Below are 22,736 nucleotides of genomic sequence, written 5' to 3'. Positions count from 1 at the left end.
TACATTCTGATAGTTTTCTCTTTCAACATATGTGCATCCGGTTGCAAAGCAGATGCCTAAGCCTGATTGCTCTACACTGAGAAAGGAAAGAACTTATCATCCACTGACTGAGATTCACAGGGGATAGAGGATTGCCAAGAACGGGTACCCAATCAAGATTAAGCAGAATGAACCAAAGGCTGTCAGCAGTTAGGAGCTCTACCAACTGCTATCCATAAATTAAAAGAAATGTTGCCTAATTAGCATGTGATTTATAGGGAAGCATGTAGTGCTACATTTTGCAAGAAGCCAGGGAACCCTTTATTGAAATGATCCACTTTAGTGCTAAGTTCAGTTCAAGAACCAAAGCAGATTTCAATAAGCTTTCAGGTGACGTCATCAAGGTGACTCCTGCTTAACCACATCCTCTGGTCAGTGAAGGTCAAAATATTTACATGCCTAAGTCCCCTGACTTTCATTACACCACAGTTTCACTTCAGGGCCAAACCTGGTTCAGGAGGAATAACATTACTCTCAGTTAATGTTTAGCAGATAGTAAAAGAGGGGAAAAAAATAACCTCTTCAAATTCTCCATCCGCAAAAGGGAATACTTTTCTGGTAAGCTCTGTATTTGAGAGAAGCTACTATAAAGGCAGTTGGGAGCCCAGTTTGGGCAAATCAACCCACCAAAGACCTTTTACGACACATTAATGACACTATCCCAATAAACACAGTTCCTAATTGAGAAGCCTGGTAACTAACTGACAGTGTTTCTTTTCGAAAATAACTTTTTAATTTAATCTGAGGTGGTTTGTGTTCTCGATGTGGAATCATTGAGGTTTATACTTGCATTAACTTTTAAGTAGGGGAGGAGATTTATTAATATGAACGCACAAACTTCACCTTTAATTGTTGGACACACTTTCCTTATAGACTTACGTTATCTCTACACCTCTGAAAGCAGCAGCTAAGTGAGACCGAAAATGGTACGTCTGAGATCAGTCCATGGAAAAGGTGTGTGAAATGGTGGTGGGGAGGGCAAGAGAACCTAATTATTCATCAGCAATACAGGCTTTCAGCACAGGTTTTTTTCTGTCATCTATAAATCTCACTTCACTAGTTTGCTAAGTTTCTCTCAATGCTGATATGAGATTATTAATAGGGATCTGAAATACATTTGCCCTACTCACAGTATCATATGTGTGGAATAAAAGTTCAAAATCCCACCTCATAAGTTTAATCCGCACAGCATCGCTTACTTTGGGGAAAAGGAGTGTAATGCAAGGTCTATAGAAATAAAGCATTAAAACGACACTTAAGAGATCAGTTACCCATTCCACCAGTGAAGGTCAAAATATTTAAATGCCTCTCTAAGTCCCCAGACTTTAATTACCTCACAAGTTCACTTTCGTGCCAAATTGTTCTCAAGTCCTAAACCTGTCTTGGTTTCTTGATTTGCATTCCTACTTACAAGGCATTTACAAGATAAATGATTAAGACCCACTAAAGTGAAAAATCTAACCACTACCTCACCCACAAAAAAATGAGCCTATTTTTCAATTAAAATACCATGATCATCATCCAGCTAAGTTCTATGAGGGCAGGGCTTTGTCTGCTTCACTGACAAAAATGGTGTCTGGAACGTAGTAGGTGCTCAGTCAATTTTGCTGAATGAATGATTCACGACAGACCCTACAGGGTAGCAGAACAAAAGAGGAAATGAACCAGAATTTGAGGCAAGAATGGTCTTCAATACCTACAGTGATCACTGTTATTTAAATATTAAATCAAGTAAGTATACATGAAAAAATGACTCTATAGATATATAGGCATATCCATATGCAGGGTGTCCCAAAAATGTATATGCATTTTGAATGATTATAAAGTCAGTGTTTATTAACATACAGTTTATTTTCAAAATTTAAAAGAATCTACAGAAATGAATAATTTTCTTTGTCAATGCCTGTTTTCAAACTGATGAGCGTTCTGGTCCAGGCATTGCTGATAATGTGAAGCAATGGAATCACAAACATCAAGAATCATTTCTTCCGGTATTTGTGTGCCCTCAATTCATTGACTGTTGCTGGTTTTGAACCATAAACTTTATCTTTTATGTGTCCCCATAAAAAAAAGTCTAGTGGCACCTTAGGATAAATTTTTTTTTGTTCAAAGGTTAATCTGGCTTCACCCATTATTTCAAATCAGTTAAACAAACCTGAAAAGGAGTGAAAATTAAGTGAGTTATCAGCTGTTAAAGTGCGTATACATTTTTGGGGACACCGTATATATGAGTCTTGAAGATAATATTTCATGTAGAACTCACTGAGCTTCCTAATGTAAAAGGGAAGGTGTGTCCACATGTAAACGAATTTGATGTCCTAGGTTTTTCATTGCACTTTCTACCTATATGCCAATTACTAAGTCACACACAAAAAAGGGCAACTAAATGAAAATGACTTGCAGTGGGATTTTTCCTTGGGTTGGGATTTTTCCCTGTGTATAGAAACTTCTGAAAAACATTTTACCTGATTGTATTTAGCCAACATTTTGTCAATCTAATGCCATACATACAATGCAAATAAATACTAGCCAACAGTCTTGAAGTTCAAAAACAACAACAAATCCCACACAATCCCACTCCCTGCCTGCAAACTGCAGATTTACCATTTTCACCATGCATCCTGGTGTCCAGAAACCCACGCAGTGATAACACTAAACTACTAATAATGACACTGCTGGCTGCCACGCACTGAGTGGCCACCCTGTGCCAGGCACCTATTTATAAGCTTATATATGTGCTACAGCTTGCAGTCCTGACAGCCCGGCAGGGAGTAAGGTTCTACTATTACCTCCCCCTTCTGGAGGTGAGAAAACAGAGGCCCGCAGAGATAAAACAACTTGTCCAGATCAAGTAAGCGAAGGAGCCATGATTTAACTGCTGTCTGCAGAGCTCTCTTTTGTGTTTTGTTTTTGTTTTTTAAATCCTCACCAAGGATATGTTCTTATTGATTTTAGAGAGAGGAGAAGGAAGAGGGGGAGTGAGGAGAGAGAGGGAGAGAGAGAGAGGGAGGGAGGGAGGGAGAGAGAGAGAGAGAGAGAGAGAGAGAGAGAGAGAGAGAGAGAGAGAGAGAGAGAAACAACAATCTGTTGCCTCCTGTATGTGCCCCAACCAGGGATCAAAGTTGCAACCAGGGTATGTGCCCTGACCCATAATCAAACCCATAACCCTCCGTGCATGGGACAACACTCCAACCAACTGAGCCACACAGGCCAGGGCTGCAGAGATCTTAAGAATTAAGATAAGATTGCCTCTTTGAACTTTTGTTTGCTTAACCTGATCACCTTCTGACATAAGCATAGTTTTCAAAAATAATTTTAATACTAATTAAATATATACTCCAGTATATGACACGTTTACTTTCCAAAAGGGGAAATTATTGACAATTTTCTTTCCCAAGAAGGGATAATTGTCCTTCCCGCCCACAAACAGGTTAGCATAGTGAGACTCTGACCCAGTTCCAGCTGAGCTGTGTATTATTCTCCGAGCTTCATTCTCTCTAAAACAGCCTGGTGCTCAGGGTGAAAAAAGAACAGAACAGAACCTACAAAAGCATGCTGTCTAATTAAATGTATTAGCACCAATACCATAGATCAAAGCAAGTCAAGAGGTGCCTTATGTGTGATCCAAGGATGGCAGCAAGAATTTGTCCACCCCTGAGAGTTCAGCAGGGAGGCCAGCTCCACAGAGAATGAAACCAGTGTCCTGCCTCATCCCCAGGGCTAAGCCCTTCCCTAGGATATGGACTTTAGAGCCCAGCAAATGGGCAAAGCATACGTTTAGGGGTCACACAGCTTGAATTCCAATTCTGACCTTCCCCCTTACTATGTAAATGTGAACCAGGTGTCTTAACTTCTAAGATCTTCCATTTCCTCCAGTGAGGGGAACGATGATATCTACCTAAAATGCATCAGTGTGATGGCTGTATGGGACCTGCTAGTTCACGTCCTGGAACGTAGTAGATGAATAACAGATATGAAACTGTCTTCCTTCCCCTGAAGGACCATCTTCACTGGTGGGTGGCAGCTGACTCACAGTGGTATGCAAGAAATGACTATTTGATTTTTAGGTATTTTGCAAGCCAGTTATTAAATACAGCCATCATTTAAAATTAAATTATATTAACTTAAAATTAATCTTATTAGAAACAAAGGTGATACATACTGAAATCTCTTATTTCCTGATTCATTTACTTTGCTTTACTGTTATCTATGCTCTTCAGGTTATTTATGTCTATTGTCTATTAGGCAGTGGAAATATTGCATCATAGTGAGCTACAGCACTTCTCCCCCAACTCACTTTCAGTGCCGTCACATTTATAGCTTGAAATATACCCTGGTAGGAGTTATTTACATGGAAATTGGCAAACACTATAAGTCAGGATTTCCTTGCTTTGGGAGCCAGTTATTAAACATTTACCAGCACACCCTAGTATTCATATTTCATCGTATCCCTTTCTGCTCCAGCATCTTTCATCTCTACTCTCTACACGTTGTCTAAATACAGACACATGTCCATCAAATTTAAAATGAAAATGAAAACAAAAATCTAACCCCCCCTCCAGTTACCATCCTTTTTCCCCACTGCTTCATTGCCAAATTTTCTGAATAAGTATGCTTAATTCCAACACTTTTTACCAGCCTCTCATTAATTTATTCATTTAACAAATACTTGTGCCACTACCATTAGCCAGACACTATGAGATGAATTGCAGATACAGATATGAGCAAAACACAGCATAGCCCCTGCCCTCAGGGAACTCAGTCACATTACAATCTGACTTCTGTCCTGCCTTGGAAATCTACAAATCCCTATTTACTCCTCTGTTTTCTTCCCCTTTGCCTCCTTAAAAACAACTTCCCCAAATGTTTTATCTCCTTTGCCTCCATGGCCCTTCACATAAAGGTCAAGATTTCCTCAATGTTTTGACTGTTTGTCTCTCTCTCTCTCTCAGGAATTTCTCCCCCCAACCCTCGGGAAACTTATTTCTCCCCTTGACTTTCCATCTCAGTAATTGACACCACAGTCCACCCAACTGTTTAAGCCAACTCCCCCAAATCCGTGTTTCCTTCCTTTCCTTTCCCCCACCCCACACATCAGCAAGTCCTGTGGGATCTGAATCCAAAAGGTATCCCAAACCCACCACACCTGTTCACCCCAGTCTCCATCTCCCTCAGTCTGTGTAAAACTTAACTCTTTTCCGTGCTTTACTCGTGTCCCCAACCTCATGTACCAAGATGAAGCCAGAATATTTAATGTAACCATTTCCTATCAACCTAAAACAAAATATAACAACAGCAAAAACAACATCACCTCCAAAGTCTCTCCATTCCACTCAGAATAAAATTGAAACTTGCTTCCTTGGCTAACATGGCTGTTCATCATCTGGGACCTGCCCACCTCCTGACCTTGCCTCTCCAATCCCCACATGTTCATTACCCCAAGTCTGGGAGCCTGTGCCCAGATCCTTGCAGGGCTAGCTCCTCCTCTCATTCAGGAGGCTGCAGGAGGCCTGCTCTGACCAGCCAATGCAAATGTGTCCCTCTCCATCACTTCATTCATTGTCGTTTATCCAGTGCCTGTCTTCTTCTACTAGAAAGGAAGCAACATAACAGCAAAGACCTTGTCTTTCTTACTCACCAGGATGTTCCTGGTACCGAGAAAAGTGTCTGACTTATGGTAGACACTCAGTGGGTATTTTATTTAAAACAGATATTTAATAAATGAATGAATAAAGCAAGAGGCAAAAAAAATAAGAAACAGGGAGAGGTGGAAATAATGGGAAACATAGACCCTGAAACCAAAGGATTTTTCTACAAATGAACAGAAAAATAAGAACAGCAATCTGAAGTAGTAAAGTACTAACAGTATGAATTGAATTTCCATCTTTATTAAGTTCTGGCTTGCTCATGGCTTCAGCAAGATTAGAGGCAACCTAATTTAGTGAGCACCTGTTCCGATAAATGGATGTTAAGTGTTATGGCTAGGTGAAATTATTTTTAAAAAGGAAGTCCCATGCTGTAAAGATTTTCCTGCATCCCCACAAACATTTCTGAGAGGCAAAATCCCCTGGGCTTCCTCCCATACTTGTGCTGTAATAAATTCCTACCACACACAAGAGCCAGGTGAGACAGCAAGCGGAAGGTAGAGTGCTCTCCTCCCCAGAAAACCAAGGGCTGGGGTCTCCACACAAGGTTTTTTCTTTTTTAATTTTTTATTGATTAAGCTATTACATATGTGTACTTATCCCCACATTACCCCCCGTCCCCCCCACTCATGCCCTCACCCCCCTGTTGTCTGTCCATTGGTTAGGCTTATATGCATGCATATAAGTCCTCCGGTCGATCGCTCCCCCTTACCCCCACCCTCCCCTACCTTCCCTCTGAGGTTTGACGGTCTGATCGATGCTTCTCTGTCTCTGGATCTGTTTTTGTTCATCAGTTTATGTTGTTCATTATATTCCATAAATGAGTGAGATCATGTGGTATTTATCTTTCTAAGCCAGTCACACAAGGTTCTTCCACCAGGAAAACAAGAAAACGTTTGCTCTCCTTAATTGAGTGTTCACAGACCCACACCTCACCCCCTGCTTCTAAATAACAGCAGAGAGCAGGGCTTTTTCCAGTTACTCCTTTCTTATCTGATCTAATACAGGGAAGGAAGGGAAGGAACGAGAAAGGCAGAGAAACAAGGAGAGAGGGGGAGGTCACAAAACCCGACTCAAGGCTTCCGTTCTCCTATCAGCCCACATAGGTGATGCTGGATGGTGAAAACGTACACAGTCCAAGAGCCCAGCACAGTACCTCATCATGGACCACACAGCTCGAGGAGACACCGGGAATCCACTGCTCTTGGGTTCTGGTGGCAATGGGGAGTGGCAGCCACTCCAGGCTCCTTTGTGAGGGAACCGCTGCTGCTTCCCATTCTGCCGGAGGGGGTGCGCTGGCAGTGAGGGCTGGGGGCTCCCCGGCTGCTGGGGGCTGCGCTGAGGGATGACCCCATTGCTCCTAAATAAAGTCAAACAGAACGACAAGGCTGGCAACAAGAAATAGCAGTCCCTGTCCCCCCTGTAATGTCCTGCTCCTAGAAGCAACCATTCTCAAGTGGTTTAGCTCTTTTGTTTCTGGTATGGACTACAGTATTTTAAAATTAACATAAGTATAATATTATTTCTTTTTTTGATTTTAGAAATTATTTTATTGACTTCCTAATATAGAAAACTAGGACTCAGTCCTTCATATATGGACACACACACACACACACACACTCTTCTTCACCCCTGATTCTCCAAATATATTTTTCTCATAATATTTGATGGAAGTAGTATTCAGGATTTGCATAATTATGAACTTGGAAAATCCCATTCATTGCTGTTCCATCCAAAGTACTGTGATTAAATTTTTCTTTCATGAATCCTCAGAGACATAACTCATGATAATTGGATGGACAAATCTGAAAAAGTCTGATTCTACCAAGTGATGGTGAACAAAGGGATCCCGAGACACTGCTACAATCATTTCAAGGGCTTATCTCAGCATGTGACACAGTGAACAGGCACCGGTCTGTGGTCCCAGCAACCCCATTCCTATGGTATTTGCACAAGAAAATACACTGCAGCATAGTTTAGAATAGCAAACATTGTGAAAATAACCTAAATTCCAAATCCAGAAAACTGGATAAATAAATTGGGATGGTTAAATACCATACAACAGTTAAGGTGAATGAACTATAGCTACTTGTATCAGCAATGATGTATCTTAAAGCCTAATGGTAAATGAAAAGAAAAGCAAGTGACTTATATCAAGTTTGAATATATGTTAAGTAATACTGTTTGGTATTCACTGGTATATACATAGAAAATAATGGCATAGAAATAATCATAGAAATGAAAAGTGCCAAACTCACACTTGTGGTTACTTCTAGAGAGAGGTGTTAGGGACTGGGGTCAGGGAATGTTATTGTCTGTACGTTGGAAATTTTACCCTAAATTAAAAAAAATAAAAACAGAAATTTAACTCTCAGGGGCTCATTTTTCACTAAAAATATTTTTTCCTATAGGTGATGTCAAATAAAAGAAATCCCACTCCATTGGTGTGGTTCCCTTAAAATTTAGGAGTAAATTGCTCTTCGTGTAGGAAAGTGCTTCCAACCTTTGTTTCTGTTACTGTTTCTTTCCTGCTGCCTGAATCATACAAGGAAAGACCTCAAAAACAACCTAGTGCCAAGATATTTATTTTAAATTAGCAAATAAACAGGTGTAGATCCCTAAGAGTTTTGTGCAAAACTGTGTACATTATTCTGGGGGAAGGAGACACAACTTTGTGAAATTCTTAAAGGGGTCATGACCCCCAAGAAATACACTCAGAACCTCAGAGCTGGTGTCCTGGTACAAGTGTGCACCCCATTCCTGAGCAGAGGTGCTCTGGGAAGTCTCCAGGTCTCTGCCTCGCATTCCTTCATGGAGCCATAAAGACAAGGGACCTAATTCTGGCTTCACTCAGGGATAGGTGACTCTACGGAGGTTACTTTCTGTGCCTCTGTTTTCTTCCCTGCAAAATGAGGGCAACGGTTGTGAGCATCCTGTGACTTCATGCCTGTAAATGGCCTGGCACACACAATGCCTGGCACATGGCCAGAACTTGGGAGGCATTAACCATCATGGGCCAGGTCTCCCTGTCACGTGCTCTGGTTTCTTCTCACCAGGATCACAGCTGCAGTCAGTTACTCATGTAATTACTCATGCAATGTCTGTCTCCCCCAATACTGGGCATGCTCTCTGAGGGAAGGAATCTTATCTCTTATTCTTGGCCAGGTACAGAATGAGTATATGTTGAATAGGTGGAGGGAAAAAATGAATGTCTTCACTTATGCAGAGCTGCTGGTTTTGAGAGTTCAAAGTTACTTTTTTAAAAAAATCACAGATGATGAGCCGTGCAACATCTGAGTTATATATCGGCATATTATTCCTTCCATAGACCTTCTAGTGGTTTACAATGGAGGTCAGGAAAGATTATTAAAAGAATAAAAGAGACAATTATCCCCTTTGAAAAAAGCCTGGCTCCACAGTAACTGGATAAAGAAGAAAATATAGATAACACTGGGCTGCAGAGTCCCGAGGCCAGAGGAGACAGAGACAGGACTTCAGTGATTAGGTTCAAATAGCTCTGGACAGGACCAAAGGGGAGGGTCTGCAGTCAGTTGTCACACCCTGCTGCTGTCAGTGAGGCAAAGCAGAAAGAAGCTAGGAGGAGGAGACAAAAAGAATGCAAGAAAGTAAATGAAGAAAGTGGGAAGCAGGAGAGGTCAACAGGTTGTTTTCTAAAACAAACAAAACAAAAGGCGAGCAATGCAATTGCTTCCATCAGCTAAGAGGATATAGAGGAAAGATGCTCTCACATAGCCAAGCGGAGGTCCGCTGGCTCGTGGCTTTCTTGGCAGTAGCTCGGGTCAAAATGATAATGGGGTTTTCCTTCCTCGGAGATCCACAGGGAGTCAACAGAGCACTAAACTCCACTTAAATGATGTCCAAGTACAGATTGGCAGGAAGGTGATCAGAATGTGATGGTTAATCTCAGCTTGTTGCCACTCAACAACCCTGCTCTTATCTTTATGTCAAGAAGTATAAAGAAGTAGGAGATAGAATAAAAAGGCAGGATTTGTTTCAAAGATAAAATTCTTCACTGGACAAGGCAGGAAAATAAATCAACCACATTTTTTAAAGTTCAAAAATAAGAACCTTATAATTACTGAAAAATGGGGTCTGCACGTCAAATTGTTAGTAATTATGGAATTAATAGAGGAAGCAAATTATGGTATGTGTCAGAACTATTAATATGCCTTAGTCATTTTTATTGGCTACAGTACACAGGATAAAATGAATATGCCTTAAGTTTGTAAAATAAAAACAGGCTACTAAATAAAATGTGTTTTTTGATTTGCATATGATGTGTGAGTATTCCTGTGTGGTTTAGATTAGCCATTTGTGAAATTTCAAAACAAAACTCTTAGGTAACAACTCAACTCTAGAACAGACTCCAAAGCAGCAGTGCCCCTTGATGGATAACACTAATTTGGATGCACAGGTTCAAGGCAAGCTGTTAACAAACTGTTTCCACTTGCGACCACTTCTCTGTGTGAATCAAAATTTCTCAGTGGTTTACAACCAGAAAATATTGCTAATATAAACTTGTAAAGTATAGATACTTCTCAATTCCTAATTTGGGGCTCACAGAAATGTTATAGTCCCCACTGATTTTTTTATAAAAGTGTGAAGAGTTTGAACATTTATCTTAATAAAACAAGGTTCACTTGTTATATTATGGTCTGAGGTGAAGTTACGTTTAACGAAAATATTTTTATATTTTTAATGAAATTTTTAAATTACTGATTTAAGTACTTTCTTGTGACTTGGCTCTGGAATCTTTATTTCTTTTTTTAATTGATAACTTTTTTGTTAAAAATTTGTAATTATTAATTTAAAAATTATTAAATTATTAATTTTTAAATTATTGCAGGTGTCCCTTTTTTTTCCTCCCTTGGCCTGCCTCCCCCTCCCCCTTGGCCTTCACCACCTACTGTCCATGTCCATGGCATATACATATGTGTTCTTTAGCTAATCCCTTCCCCTTCCTTATCCTTGGGCATCGACCAGTCTGTTCCATGTAGCCATGCACTGCTTAACATCAAAACATTCAAATGGACTTACGATTTCTCTTGCTTGTGGGATAGGGAAAAGAGATCATAAACCAAGCACACTCCAAACACTGTGATGCCCGTCTCTTTCACCAGCATTGCGCAGGTCCCCAGAAACAAACCGAGCAGCAAGAAGAAAGGAGAGGCCGTGGAAGGGAAACACTCCCCAACACAGCACTGGTCCACACTCCTGAAAAACAAGGTTGAGATTCTTCTAATATAAGAAGAATGTGGATTGCTAAGAAATACCACTTTTTAACACTAAGATCTAGCATCAATTTCATTTTAATCTAAATAAGTAGGTGAGCAAATATTTCTTTAATAGAATCATGTAAAATTGCAAAGATGAAAAAAGTAAATGCCTAGTACCGATTTTGATACTTAAATTAAGGTATGTGAAAATTACGACAAAACCTGGCATATAATAAATGAACAGTAAAAAGCCATTTAAAATGCTACCATAGAGACATTGTTAGTGACATGGAAAGATGGTTAGGTGAATATATTTTAAGTGAATAACACAGGTTACTAAACCATATGCATGAACTCCGGAGCCAGGTTTCCTGGGTTCCAATCATAGCTCTATAGTTAAGTAACAGGGTCATAGGGGGCAGGTTACTTTGCCTCTCTGCCTCAGTTTCTTTCCCTGTGAAATGGGACCACGGTGTTGGAGGGAGAATTCATTAAGTAACCAAATATATATTAAGTGTTCATCACCATTATTATCTTAGTGAAGGTGTTTTATATGCTTCTGTACACACAAAAAAATCAGTGGAGATATATATACGCACACAAGTACACACAACACACACACACACACACACATACACACACTCACACACACATAACATAATCATCATTTCTCTGTGTGATGAAAATACAGATGATTTAGCTTTTTTCTTTTCTTACGCCTAATCTGTATATTTAAATCTATTTCCCAGAAGGCCATATTAGATAAAGGTGTGTTTTTTTTTTTCCTCAGTATAATTTCCAGCAGGGATTTTCAAGAGCCCTCCAGCTGTAAAGTCTTTTTTTCATCTCACAAAAGGGAACCAGCCCCACACGAAGAAACACCACTGTTCCTCCAGGAAGTGCCACGCCCATCAGCTCCCACTCCTTTGAAGAAAAGGCCAATATTTCTGTAGTTGTGATGTCTTACCCTTACTCTTATGTCTAAAAGCAGTTGCATAAAAGTATATGCCAGTGGATATGCATTCTTCTTCAATGCTGAGCTATAGCTTAAATTGCTAAAAGTGAGAATGGCAGGCACAACAGAAACCTGTGATGCTATAGCTCATTATCGCATAAACATGGCTACGCTGCAGGCCCAATCGTGTTCCTAAACACACAGAGAAAGCTCAAAAGAACAAGTTGAAACTAAACTAAAAGCAATTATTAATCTTGTTCTGACACCAGAGTAAACAGGAAACAATTGTTGCACTTGGATTTATAGTTTTAAGATTTTCACATCTTTATGCATGACTAGCAATGCAATGGGAGGTCACAAAGCCAGGACTAGAAGACTGGTACTATACTAAAGGCTCTGCTCTTTACCCGAACTTCCTAAGACTTAATTCATTAGATTCCGGATCCAAAGTCTAAATTGGTTTACAACAGGGTTTCTCAATTTCAGTGCTATTGGCGTTTTGAGGAAGATGATTCTTTACTGTAAAGCCTGCCCCTGTACATTGTAGGATCCTCGGTCTAGCAAGTTGAGACAAGCAAAAGTGTCTCCAGACATTGTCAAATGTCCCCTGGGGAAGTAGGGGCAAATTTGCCGCATACTGAGAACCACTGGTTTAGAACAGTGTTTGCCAGAGTCCCTGGGCTTTGTGAGGATATAGATCGATGAAATGATCCAAAGATCAAGGTTCACAAATCCTTAGCCAGGCCAGGCCATCCTCCACGAAGGAGGGCAACATGGTTCACTGACCCCTTTTTTCTGGGCCATCCTCTGAGTCATCTGCCCTTATTTACATTCTCTTTTCAATCTGCTCCTTTCCCTTTGGGGATATTTCACAACACAGGTGATAACCTGATCACACCGGGGGGAAACAGGCAATATAATGGAAAATTATTTTATTGCTTTTGAATCTCCCAAAAGCAAGTAGCTTCTGTATATTTTGAAAGGATATGCAAATTGGAAAACCACAGTTGAGAACCATGACTTTCAATTCAGAATGGTTTTAAGCTCTGAGCTACTTTAATGAGGATAAGAAGGGGTGGGGTGGGGGGAAGAGTACCAAAAATGAAAAGGAAAAATTGAACAAATCATAGGCAAATAAGAGAAAGGACTACACCCAATTTATTTTTGCTCAGAGCTATGATTCCAAATTCCATTCTCAGTCAGAAACTGTAAGTAAAAGGAAAACAAGAAGCAAGAGCTTGTCTTCCTAGTCCTGGGAGTGCAGTTCCTACAAAAGGCTATGACATGGTTCAGAATGTGGCTGGAAGAGAGAACACCTGGCACTTGGAAAGGAGAGGATGTCCTATGCCAGGTCTCGGGGGAGCTCTCTGAGCATTTCAACACCAAGAAGCCTCCTTCCTCTCTCAGGCAGATGCTGAGAACACGAACACACACACACACACACACACACACACACACACACAGCAGAAATTCCCAAAGGAGAGCATGACTGTAATCACAGAGAAGGACACCCTTAGCTATTCATACCTGTTGTAGGAGAGAAAGGCCAACAGAAACAGCAGGCACGCTAATACGTCAGCTCTGCCAACAATTCCAGCTACCTAGGATGTTTGAAAAAAATTAAAAATTAAAACTTCAGAAAATTACTTTCAGTAGAGTATTACAAAAATGTTTTTGGATTTAGATGACTGCAAAGTGTAATAAAATGGGAAACACGTTGTTATTCAAATTCTAACCAACTCTGTTTATCATATATATTTAATAATACATTTATAGAAGGAGAAAAGAAGAAGGGGCAAGACTTCCATGCTTCTTTTCATTTTTAACCTTTCTCCCATAGAAGGTTAATTCACAGCATCAAAGTTTCTTCATTTGTTGTTTTATTCAAAATATCTTTTTAAATATGTTTTTTATTGATTTTTTTTAGAGAGAGAGAGAGAGAAAAACAGTTGAGAGAGAAACATAGATCGGCTGTCTCCCACATGCCCCCTACTAGGTATCAAGCCCACAACCCGGGCATGTGCCCTGACTGGGAATCAAACCAGAGACCTTTTGGTACATGGGAAGACACTCAACCAACTGAGCCATATCAGCCAGGGCTTTTCAAAAAACTTTTTTTGAGCAATGACTGAGTGCCAGACAGTGTGCTAGTCTTTGGGCCTGGAATGCTAGTGGAGCAGAAGACATCTACACAGCACTAGTAAAAATAAGTTGAGGAATCAATAATTCTAACAAGAATGGGAATGAGTCTGAACTCATCGTTGTTATATGTGAGTATATGCACATGTGTGTATTTCTTAGCTCTGTCACTGAAAGAGTTTAAAAGCAAACACCTCAGGAGCAAAGAGCCATCCCGGCACTAACTGCAAGCCATTCCTCCACTAAGGAGAGCATGGGCTGCAGGGCTGAGGCTGGGGAGCTGCAAGAGAAGCTTGGATGGATCATCTTCTCACGTTAGAAACTAAGAAAGTGCACAGAAAATGACAGGTTCATGTGTCAAAAGGACACAGAAGCCAGTGACAAGCCACTGACCAAATATGAGACAATTTGAACATCAAAATAAGAAAGACTTTAAAAATTATAAATCATTGAAAAGGCATTCATGAATGCATAATGATAATAAAGATATGGATGGATGGATGGATGGATGGATGGCTAGGTGGACCAATGCATGTGTAAGTACCTACATATATACAGTAAGCAAGTGAAAGAAAAAGGATGGAGAGCTCTTCCTTACATTAAAAATCCAGTTAATGAATATAGAGGGAGTAGTGCAGTTGGAAAATAGCCATTTTGCTTCTCCATATGAGTAAAGATTGACTTGCTCAAGAAACATCACAAATTATCAATGTATGCTAAATCTAAGGTATGAAAGTTTAATGAGGCACAAGATATTTGCAGGGCTTCAAACCATTTCCTCACCAATTACGTATTAGTTGAATAAGTAAAAAGAATAATTCTACTATGGAGAAAATGTGCTACATTGCACTATGCCTTGACTGGGGAATAGAATTTAACCTCGTCAATAAAGGGCAAATCGACATGGCACACCTAAGCATGTGGTATCCTGAAGGACACATCCCTTGTGTAGTATGACAGCCAGGAACACATAACCTGAATATAATCATGAAAAGTCAGAGGACAAACCAAAAATAAGAATATTCTAATAAAATACATAAATTAACATATACTTAAATTAATAATTAATGAAGTCTAAAATATAATAATTCTATATTATAATTTTATAATATTAAATATATCTTCTCATTTATATTATATCTTGATTTACTAATTATATCACAACTCACTATAATCTATGATAATATGATATTGCACACATTATATGCTGTAGGCATATGTTGTACTTACATAATATATATTATGTATTTACATTTTATATATTTTATTTTTATATATTTCTATATTATGTATTTACATAGAATATATTATTATTTATATATTATACAATTTTAATACACTACATTTAAATATTGCATTAAATACTAAAAACATATAATATGTAGTATGAATTGCATATTTATATTTTAAGTGTGTAATATAGCATATGTTATATAACATTATGGATTTCAAAGTTATAAAGATCATATTAATAAAATTTTGTTATATACATTCTAACATAAGTTTTAAATTACATTTAAAGCTATATATTATATTACAGAAAGATATGTAACTGTTCCAAACTTAAGGAGACTAAAGTGAAAGATATGTAACTGTTCCAAACTTAAGGAGACTAAAGTGAAATGTTGACTAATGGCCTTAGTTTAGAATATACATCTAAATTAAGATGTAAAGGGGCATGAAATGCAACCTGCTCTCAAATGCTTCAGAAAACAATGATTTTATATATTAAGGGAGAAAGATAAAAAGAATGGTAAAACAAATGTGGCAATATTTGAAAAATTGGTGAGTCTGGACAAAGAATATATGTTCATTATATTTGTTTAAGTTTTATATTATTTTTTTTAAAATTTTTTATTCAGAAAGGAGCCGAAATGGAATAGAGGTGGGAGACAGAGGGCTATTTATAAATCTTTGTATTATTACACAGCTTAAAATGTGTGTGAATTTCTCTTAATTTTTTTAAATCCAAGGAAGAAAACTGTAAAGGAAAAAAAAATGGCATATGGTTCAAAGAATGCTGCAAAGACAAGGTCACGGATGAGCTGGACCTTAAAGATTAGGAGTTCACCAGGGAAACGAACTGGGTTAACATTTCAGGCACAGAATATAGCATCACCCAAATCATACCTGAAGTCCACAGTGTATTTGAGACTCAGTCAATAATTAATGGCAGAAAATAGTTTTCTGGGAAATATACCTATAAATCTCCTCATACAATGAGCACACTTTGCAGTGATAAAGGAGAGGCAATGCCGCACCAGGGAGCTAGACCATCCCAGGCTTGAACATAGATACCTTTGCCATTTGAGTAAGAGTGAGACTCACTTTTGTTATCTTTAATTTCTGAAATTTGGTTTTCTTATCTATAAAATGTGTACAATACCCCCTACCTCATGTTCCTGCTGTAAGTAATGAGATGATACATATAAAGTGCCCGCTCAACACTGGCGCCCTTCTTTCTTCCTGCTCCCGGCAGAGAAAGGGGCCAGCGCTTAGCCCCGGGACAGGACGTTCTGTGTGGCCTATGGAAGTCATCTTTCTACTTTAAGGATTGCCTCTATGATGTTTTAACTTTATTGAATAATCTATCTATTAGTTAAACTAGGAATAAAAGTAATTCAATTATATGCCTGCATATAGATTGATGGCAAGTCACATATTGAGAAAAATTCTAGTTCAATTGATAGCAAGAGAAACCTGGACATGATCAAATAATTTCATTGTCAGTGCAGAGTTACCTAACAGTGTGGCTGCCTGGACCACACACTGTTCATCGATCCATTAATCTAGGAAGAACTTGAGTTCCCAATCAGGAAGACTGTATGACTCAAGGGAGGCGGGCAGTGACAATGTGGTGTCACCTTGGTGTCAAGGCCAAGCTCAAACTCACCATCTGTAAAGCAACAACTAATTGCACATGGTTCACCCGCGAAGCCCAAATCTGCTCAGTATACACCTCTGCCTCCATGAGCACTGAGCTCAGCATCAGCTGTAGGGCCTCCTGAGGGTTAAACAGAGAGTCCAGCTGGCCAGCAACAAAGTCTTGGAATAAGGCCAGGCCTTTGGGCCCAGAGGGACATCCATCATAGCACAACTGATGTGGCCAACTTGGACAACAGCGAGACTTGCAAGCTGATAGTGGGTGTAGCAAGCTGGCATGAGGCAATAATAAGCAAGGCAAGCATAACTAATGCATTAAAGGCGCCTGAAGCCCTGCTTCTCGAATTGCAGCCAGCTAGTGCTGCTGGGAAACAGCAGTGGCAGAATATGCCAGCTGTGTGTGCCCAGATATAAAAAATGCAGTGTCCCTTGGAGCAGAAGGTCAGCATGAGTGTTAAAATGTTAGTGTTAATACTGGTAGACTCTGTTGCCAATTTCAAACCACCAAGCCTTCACTGAACACCTATTCTAAATTCGTGTTCAGTTAGGATCTCTGGGGCTAGGGGTTAGATGTCTAAAATAAAGATGCTTGTCAGCAATGACTATATGCCTAGACCAGCCACTCACTGTGATTCAATTAGCCAATAGCATCATGTTCAGTAACTGCCTGTTTTATTCCAGTCAACAAACATTTTCCAAGTGCCTCCGGTTTGCCAGGTATTATGCCAGCTGGAGGGATACAGCCTGCCACAAGGAGTTTAACATCTGGTGAGGAGTCAAAAAGAGTGTATTAATATGCCACAGGGAAACTGCATGTCTCGTAAAGAGGAGAAATCATTGCCATGGGAAGACTAAAAGGATTAATTTTGACTGTAGGATCTGGGAAGGCTTCATGGAAAGGCTGGCCTTATACACTAAGACACAGGGAAGCTGAAAAAGACTTCAGGGAGCTCAGGACGGGAGAATGTGAATCCTGGGCCAGAGAGGGGACGCAGAAGCATTCCAGGTCAAGGAAAGAGAGGCCTGAGCACATACGGAGACAAGGCATAAGGGAATGAGAGCATGGAGTAAACGAAAAGGAGGCAGACATGGGCAATGGGAAGCAGAGCTGGAATGTTAAGTTGGAGCCCCTGGGCTTGATTCCGTGACAAAGTCGGCTGAACTGGAGGGTACTGGAAGCGAAAAAAGACTTGCTCAATAATACATGCAGATGGACAGCATGTATTTCTGCCTGATGTTGCAGGTTTCCATCTCCAAGGGGGTAGTTATAACCTGAGACCTATATCCTTTAAATATTCAAAGAGTGGAAAAACATCAGAGAATTGGTAAGAATTTAAATAATGTAACATTCAGATCTCTGGACAAGCTTAAGAGAATGTGGAAATTGCCAATTATGGATTTAATTTGCTCCCAAAACTTATTACTTCTTGGAATACCACTCATAGGATTTGTATCAAGTTATTCATCATTTTACCTGCAAGGATGAGTTCCATTAGCATCAGACAGAGCCAGGAACACACACTTAATGCCTGGCAACAGCTAAAGGCTGGATTAACTGATTTGATCATGACAATTCTCTCCTCTGTTATCTTGTCCGAATTCTAGAAACATTGACATTGACTTTCAACTCCAGATGCCAGCATTTCCTGCTCATACTTTTGACTAAAGTGCATTCCTTCAAACCAGCAATGTCTTGTCTCCATCATGAGTAAATTTTAATTCTCATAAGAGAATTACAATGATTTTCCCATTTTCCCAATTACTGATTTTTCTCATAATTTTCTAAGAAATAAACCACCAAGAAACCCTTCCAGGAATCACAAGACCTTAAATGAAGAAAGGTCTGTGTTTATCTTATTCATTGTTATTTCCCTGCATGAGAACTACATTACAGTCTCTCAAATATTTATTGAAAAATTGAGTAAATAAGTGACTTGTGCCTGTCTACTTAAATTGGAAATAATTTTTCTCTCTGCTGGGATTCTGGTTTTAGTAACCACTCACCTGCCTGCCTGCCTAATGCCCCCAACTGCCCTCCCCTCTCAGCCTGCTCACCCCCAACGGCCCTCCCCTGCTGGACTGGTCACTCACAACTGCCCTCCCCTGCAGGCCTGATCGCCCCCAACTGCCCTCCCCTGCAGGCCTGGTCACCCCCAACTGCCCTCCCCTGCAAGCCAGTTTGCCCCCAACTGCCCTCCCCTGCAGGTCTGGTCACCCCAAACTGCCCTCCCCTGTTGGTCTGATTGCCCCCAACTGCCCTACCCTGCTGGTCTGGTCGCGCCTAACCCACTGACAGCCTGATCTCTCCCGTAACTGCTCTCCCTTGCTGGCCTGATCACCCCTAACTGCCTCTGCCTCAGCCCCCACCACGATGGCTTTGTCCAGAAGGAAGTCAGATGTCTGTAAGATGACCAGTTGACCCAGTCTAATTAGCATATTACCCTTTTATTAGTATAGACTAGAGGACCGGTGCACAAAATTCATGCGGGGGGGGGGGTCCCCCTCAGCCCAGCCTATACCCTCTCCAATCTGGGACATCCCTCTCACAATCCTGGCTCCTAACCACTCACCTGCCTGCCTGCCTGGTCACCCCTAACTGCCTCTGCCTGCTGGCCTGGTTGTCCCTAACTGCCCCCCGCCCTTGCCGGCCAGGTTGCCCCTCACTGCCCTGCCCTTCCAGCCTGGTCACCCCTAACTGCCCTCCCTGCCAGCCTGGTTGCCAGTAACTGCCCCCCCCCTGCTTCCCTGGTCACCCCCAACTGCCCCCACTGCCAGCCTGGCCGCCCCATGAAGCCTGCTGTTCAGTGGTTGGTCATCCCTCACTAACCCCTTGCCGGACTGGTCACCCCATGCAGCCTGCTGTTTGGTCATCCGTCTGATTGTTTCTGTTGTGATGGCCCCTGGCTTTTTATATATTAGGATATTGCTGGGTCTTCTATGTATTTATGGGTATGTGCTTTAGCCTTTCCAGTGAGGATAATTTTTCCTTTGATTTTTAGAGAAAATGGAAGGGAAGGGGAAAGGGAGAAAGAGGGAGACAGAGATAGACAGAAACATCAATGTGAGAGATACAAATCGATTGGTTGTCTCCCACATGCACCCCAACTGCGGGCAGGGATCAAACCTGCAAGCCGTTACTGTCCTTGACGGAATCAAACCCATGACCCTCTGGTGTATGGGCTAACGTTCTAACCATTAAGCAATGCCAGCCAGTCCTCAAAGCCAATTTTTTTAAATTATAGACCATATTACGTTTCTGACATAATTTTTAAAGTACAGTTGAAAATCTGTGTTTAGAATATTAGGGTGAAATTTTCTTCAGGAAAGAACAATGCATAGGATGATAACAGTCCTAATTCTATTCTTTCAGAGTAGGAGAACATAAAACTTAGGTAGCCTTTGGCAGTGTGATCATGAGCTGATAAAGTTAGGTTGAATTCTAAATAAAAAAAAGAAAAATCCTGTTAGCAAATTGACCTTTAACAAAGGGTTTTAACAGGCTTTTGTTGTAATCAGGGAAAAAAAATCCATGGTAACACGATTAAAAGGGGAAAAGAGTTAGACATTTATTTAGGAAAAAGTGTTAGAAAAACTATTTGCATTCACAAGGAGATGAAGGAGGCAAAGAAATTTGACCTACATAACAATCTATACTAGGAAGTAAAATCAAGAGACTATTATTTAATTATAGATAATAGTTCAGGTTCCTAAGGAGGAGGACAGAGAACTAGACAAAAGAGATGTGCTTTTTAGAAGACATAGTAATACATTATTTTTAAAAAGAAAAATAGAATGTAGTGGGTGGGAGAGGGGGTTAGTAGGACATATCGCTCTCCTTTGTTAAACAAAAGCAAAACCAAGACCATAAATTTTCTCAGGAAGGACTGAAAATTTAAATTTTGGGGGAAGGAGGTTTAGTTTAAACATGTGGCGATTACATTTAAACATGTTGCCATGGTTAAGGATTTGTTTTATTAATTACATAATCAACAAATAATTCATGAGTACTTGGCTTGATGCAGGCACTCTGTTGAGTGACAAGGAAAAATATGGGAGGATAACAGGTTCCCTGCCCTCAACCTAGGTATATACCCTAACGGGAACTAGAACCCTCAACCTTCTGGTGTATGGTCAATGTCCAACCAACTGAGCTGCCTGGCCAGGGCTAAGTCACATTTTAAAGGGGACCAGAGATCTAAACTATCTAACTTTATAAGTAAATTAGAGGCCTGGTGCACGACATTTGTGCACTGGGGGAGGGGAGTCCCTCAGCCTGGCCTGTGCCCTCTCACAGTCCAGGACCCCTGGGGGGATGTCCGCCTGCTGGCTTAGGCAGAGACTCCCGCCACCATCACCACACTCGCCAGCCATGAGCCCAGCTCAGGGCTTCTGGCCTTCCCCTGTGGGAGTGCACTGACCACCAGGGGTAAGCTCCTGTGTTAAGCATCTGCACCCTGGTGGTCAGTGCATATCATAGCAACCAGACATTCTGCTGTGCAGTCAATTTGCATATTAGGGTTTTATTATATAGGATACTCATCTTTCACAAAATAACAACACTTCATATTAGATAATTTGAAAAACGATGTGTTAGTTTCCTAACTCTGTCTTTCTAACTTGAATGTCAATTTCACTTTTTATAGCCCTCCTCCCAGCACTTACAGTTCTGCATTGTAAATATTTTAAATAGAAAGCAGAGTGAGAAAAGGTAAAATATAAATGCAGAGTGGGAACAATGAGCCAGCATGATAAGTATCTCAGAATTCCCCTTGTTGTTAAAAACGCATTAGGACTTACATTTCCTGCAAATAAAGAACGGTGGCCATTTATTACTACCTGTAATAATAACAGTGGTTATTCAGAAAAGCAATTAAATCCTGGAGGTACAATAAAGTCCATTTAAACTTTCAAAAAGAGAAGTTGCCAAGCAGTATGATTTATATATAAACACTTTAGTAGAGCTTTAAATTAACAGGGTTTTGAAATGGAAAAAAAAGATCAGTTTAGTGGGTTTTTTGGTTCTTATTTCATTGAGTTCCAATTACACTCACCGCCTCTGTGTGAATAGGATGCACAGCAAAGAGCAATGCTGTAACAAAAGCGAGTCCACGATTCTTGAAGACAGTTTTATCACAGGTGTACATCAGCACAAGAGTCACCAGGCAGTGCAAAATTACATTCACTGCATGAAAGTAAAATGGGTTCATGCCAGTCAAAAATATGTTTAGCCTGGAACAAAGAAGACAAAAACAAAAATGATTAACTACCAACAGAACATAAGTACAGGAAATCAGAGGGAATCCATCATTTAAAAAAGTAAGCTGTTCAAGTGATTATTTTTAAACTAAAGGCCTGGTACACGAATTCGTGCACTGGTGGGGTCCAGCCACCCGCCCCAATTGGGGCCGATCGGGCCAGCCCAGGGGGATTCCGGGAAATGGGGGGGGGAGGCCATGGGCAGTTGGCCGGCCAGCCCTGCCCCCTAGTTGACCTCTCAGTTGAACCCCGGGTCAAACTTCCGGTCAAGAGGACAATTTGGATATTAGCTTTTTATTATATAGGATGACTCCCAACACCAGGCTACTCTACATATGAGTATCACTTTTTCCTATCTCGGATTTTTCCTCTCTGCAGAAATCACTGCAAATGCAATACAATATTATTTCAGAAAACTATGTGGTCTTACTGAGAAGGTAGACAGATAGGTGCTGAACCTTTCCCTCTCTTCATGGCTAATGCAAACACCCCAACAACACTCTTGCTTCACTCCTGATTCTTCCAGGGTGAGTAAGTGTTCAAAGGCAAGTCCACAGGGCTGTGGGTCAGAGCCACAGCCGA

At 40.5% G+C, this 22,736-nt stretch overlaps 1 protein-coding gene across 5 annotated transcripts in view; it reads right to left on the bottom strand.

Moving 5' to 3' along the window:
• The window catches only part of TMTC1 (transmembrane O-mannosyltransferase targeting cadherins 1), a 238,146-nt gene that overhangs the window by 195,856 nt on the left and 19,554 nt on the right, over nt 1–22,736 (bottom strand). For 3 of the 5 annotated variants that reach the window (XM_036299239.1, XM_036299241.1, XM_036299238.1), the window contains exons 2-4: nt 13,404–13,477; nt 10,743–10,919; nt 6,841–7,044 (exon numbers count right to left, since the gene is read on the bottom strand). In XM_036299239.1, coding sequence (XP_036155132.1) covers nt 6,841–7,044; nt 10,743–10,919; nt 13,404–13,477 — 455 coding nt within the window. Of the gene's footprint in view, nt 1–6,840; nt 7,045–10,742; nt 10,920–13,403; nt 13,478–21,949; nt 22,128–22,736 lie in introns of all 5 variants that reach the window. The other 2 variants (XM_036299242.1, XM_036299240.1) reach the window with 2 other exon arrangements.

Source organism: Myotis myotis, unplaced genomic scaffold (genome assembly GCF_014108235.1).
Source record: "Myotis myotis isolate mMyoMyo1 unplaced genomic scaffold, mMyoMyo1.p scaffold_m19_p_3, whole genome shotgun sequence".
Lineage (NCBI taxonomy): Eukaryota > Metazoa > Chordata > Mammalia > Chiroptera > Vespertilionidae > Myotis > Myotis myotis.
Note: the sequence above shows the minus strand (reverse complement) of the source record. Positions and strands in the feature narration are given on the sequence as shown.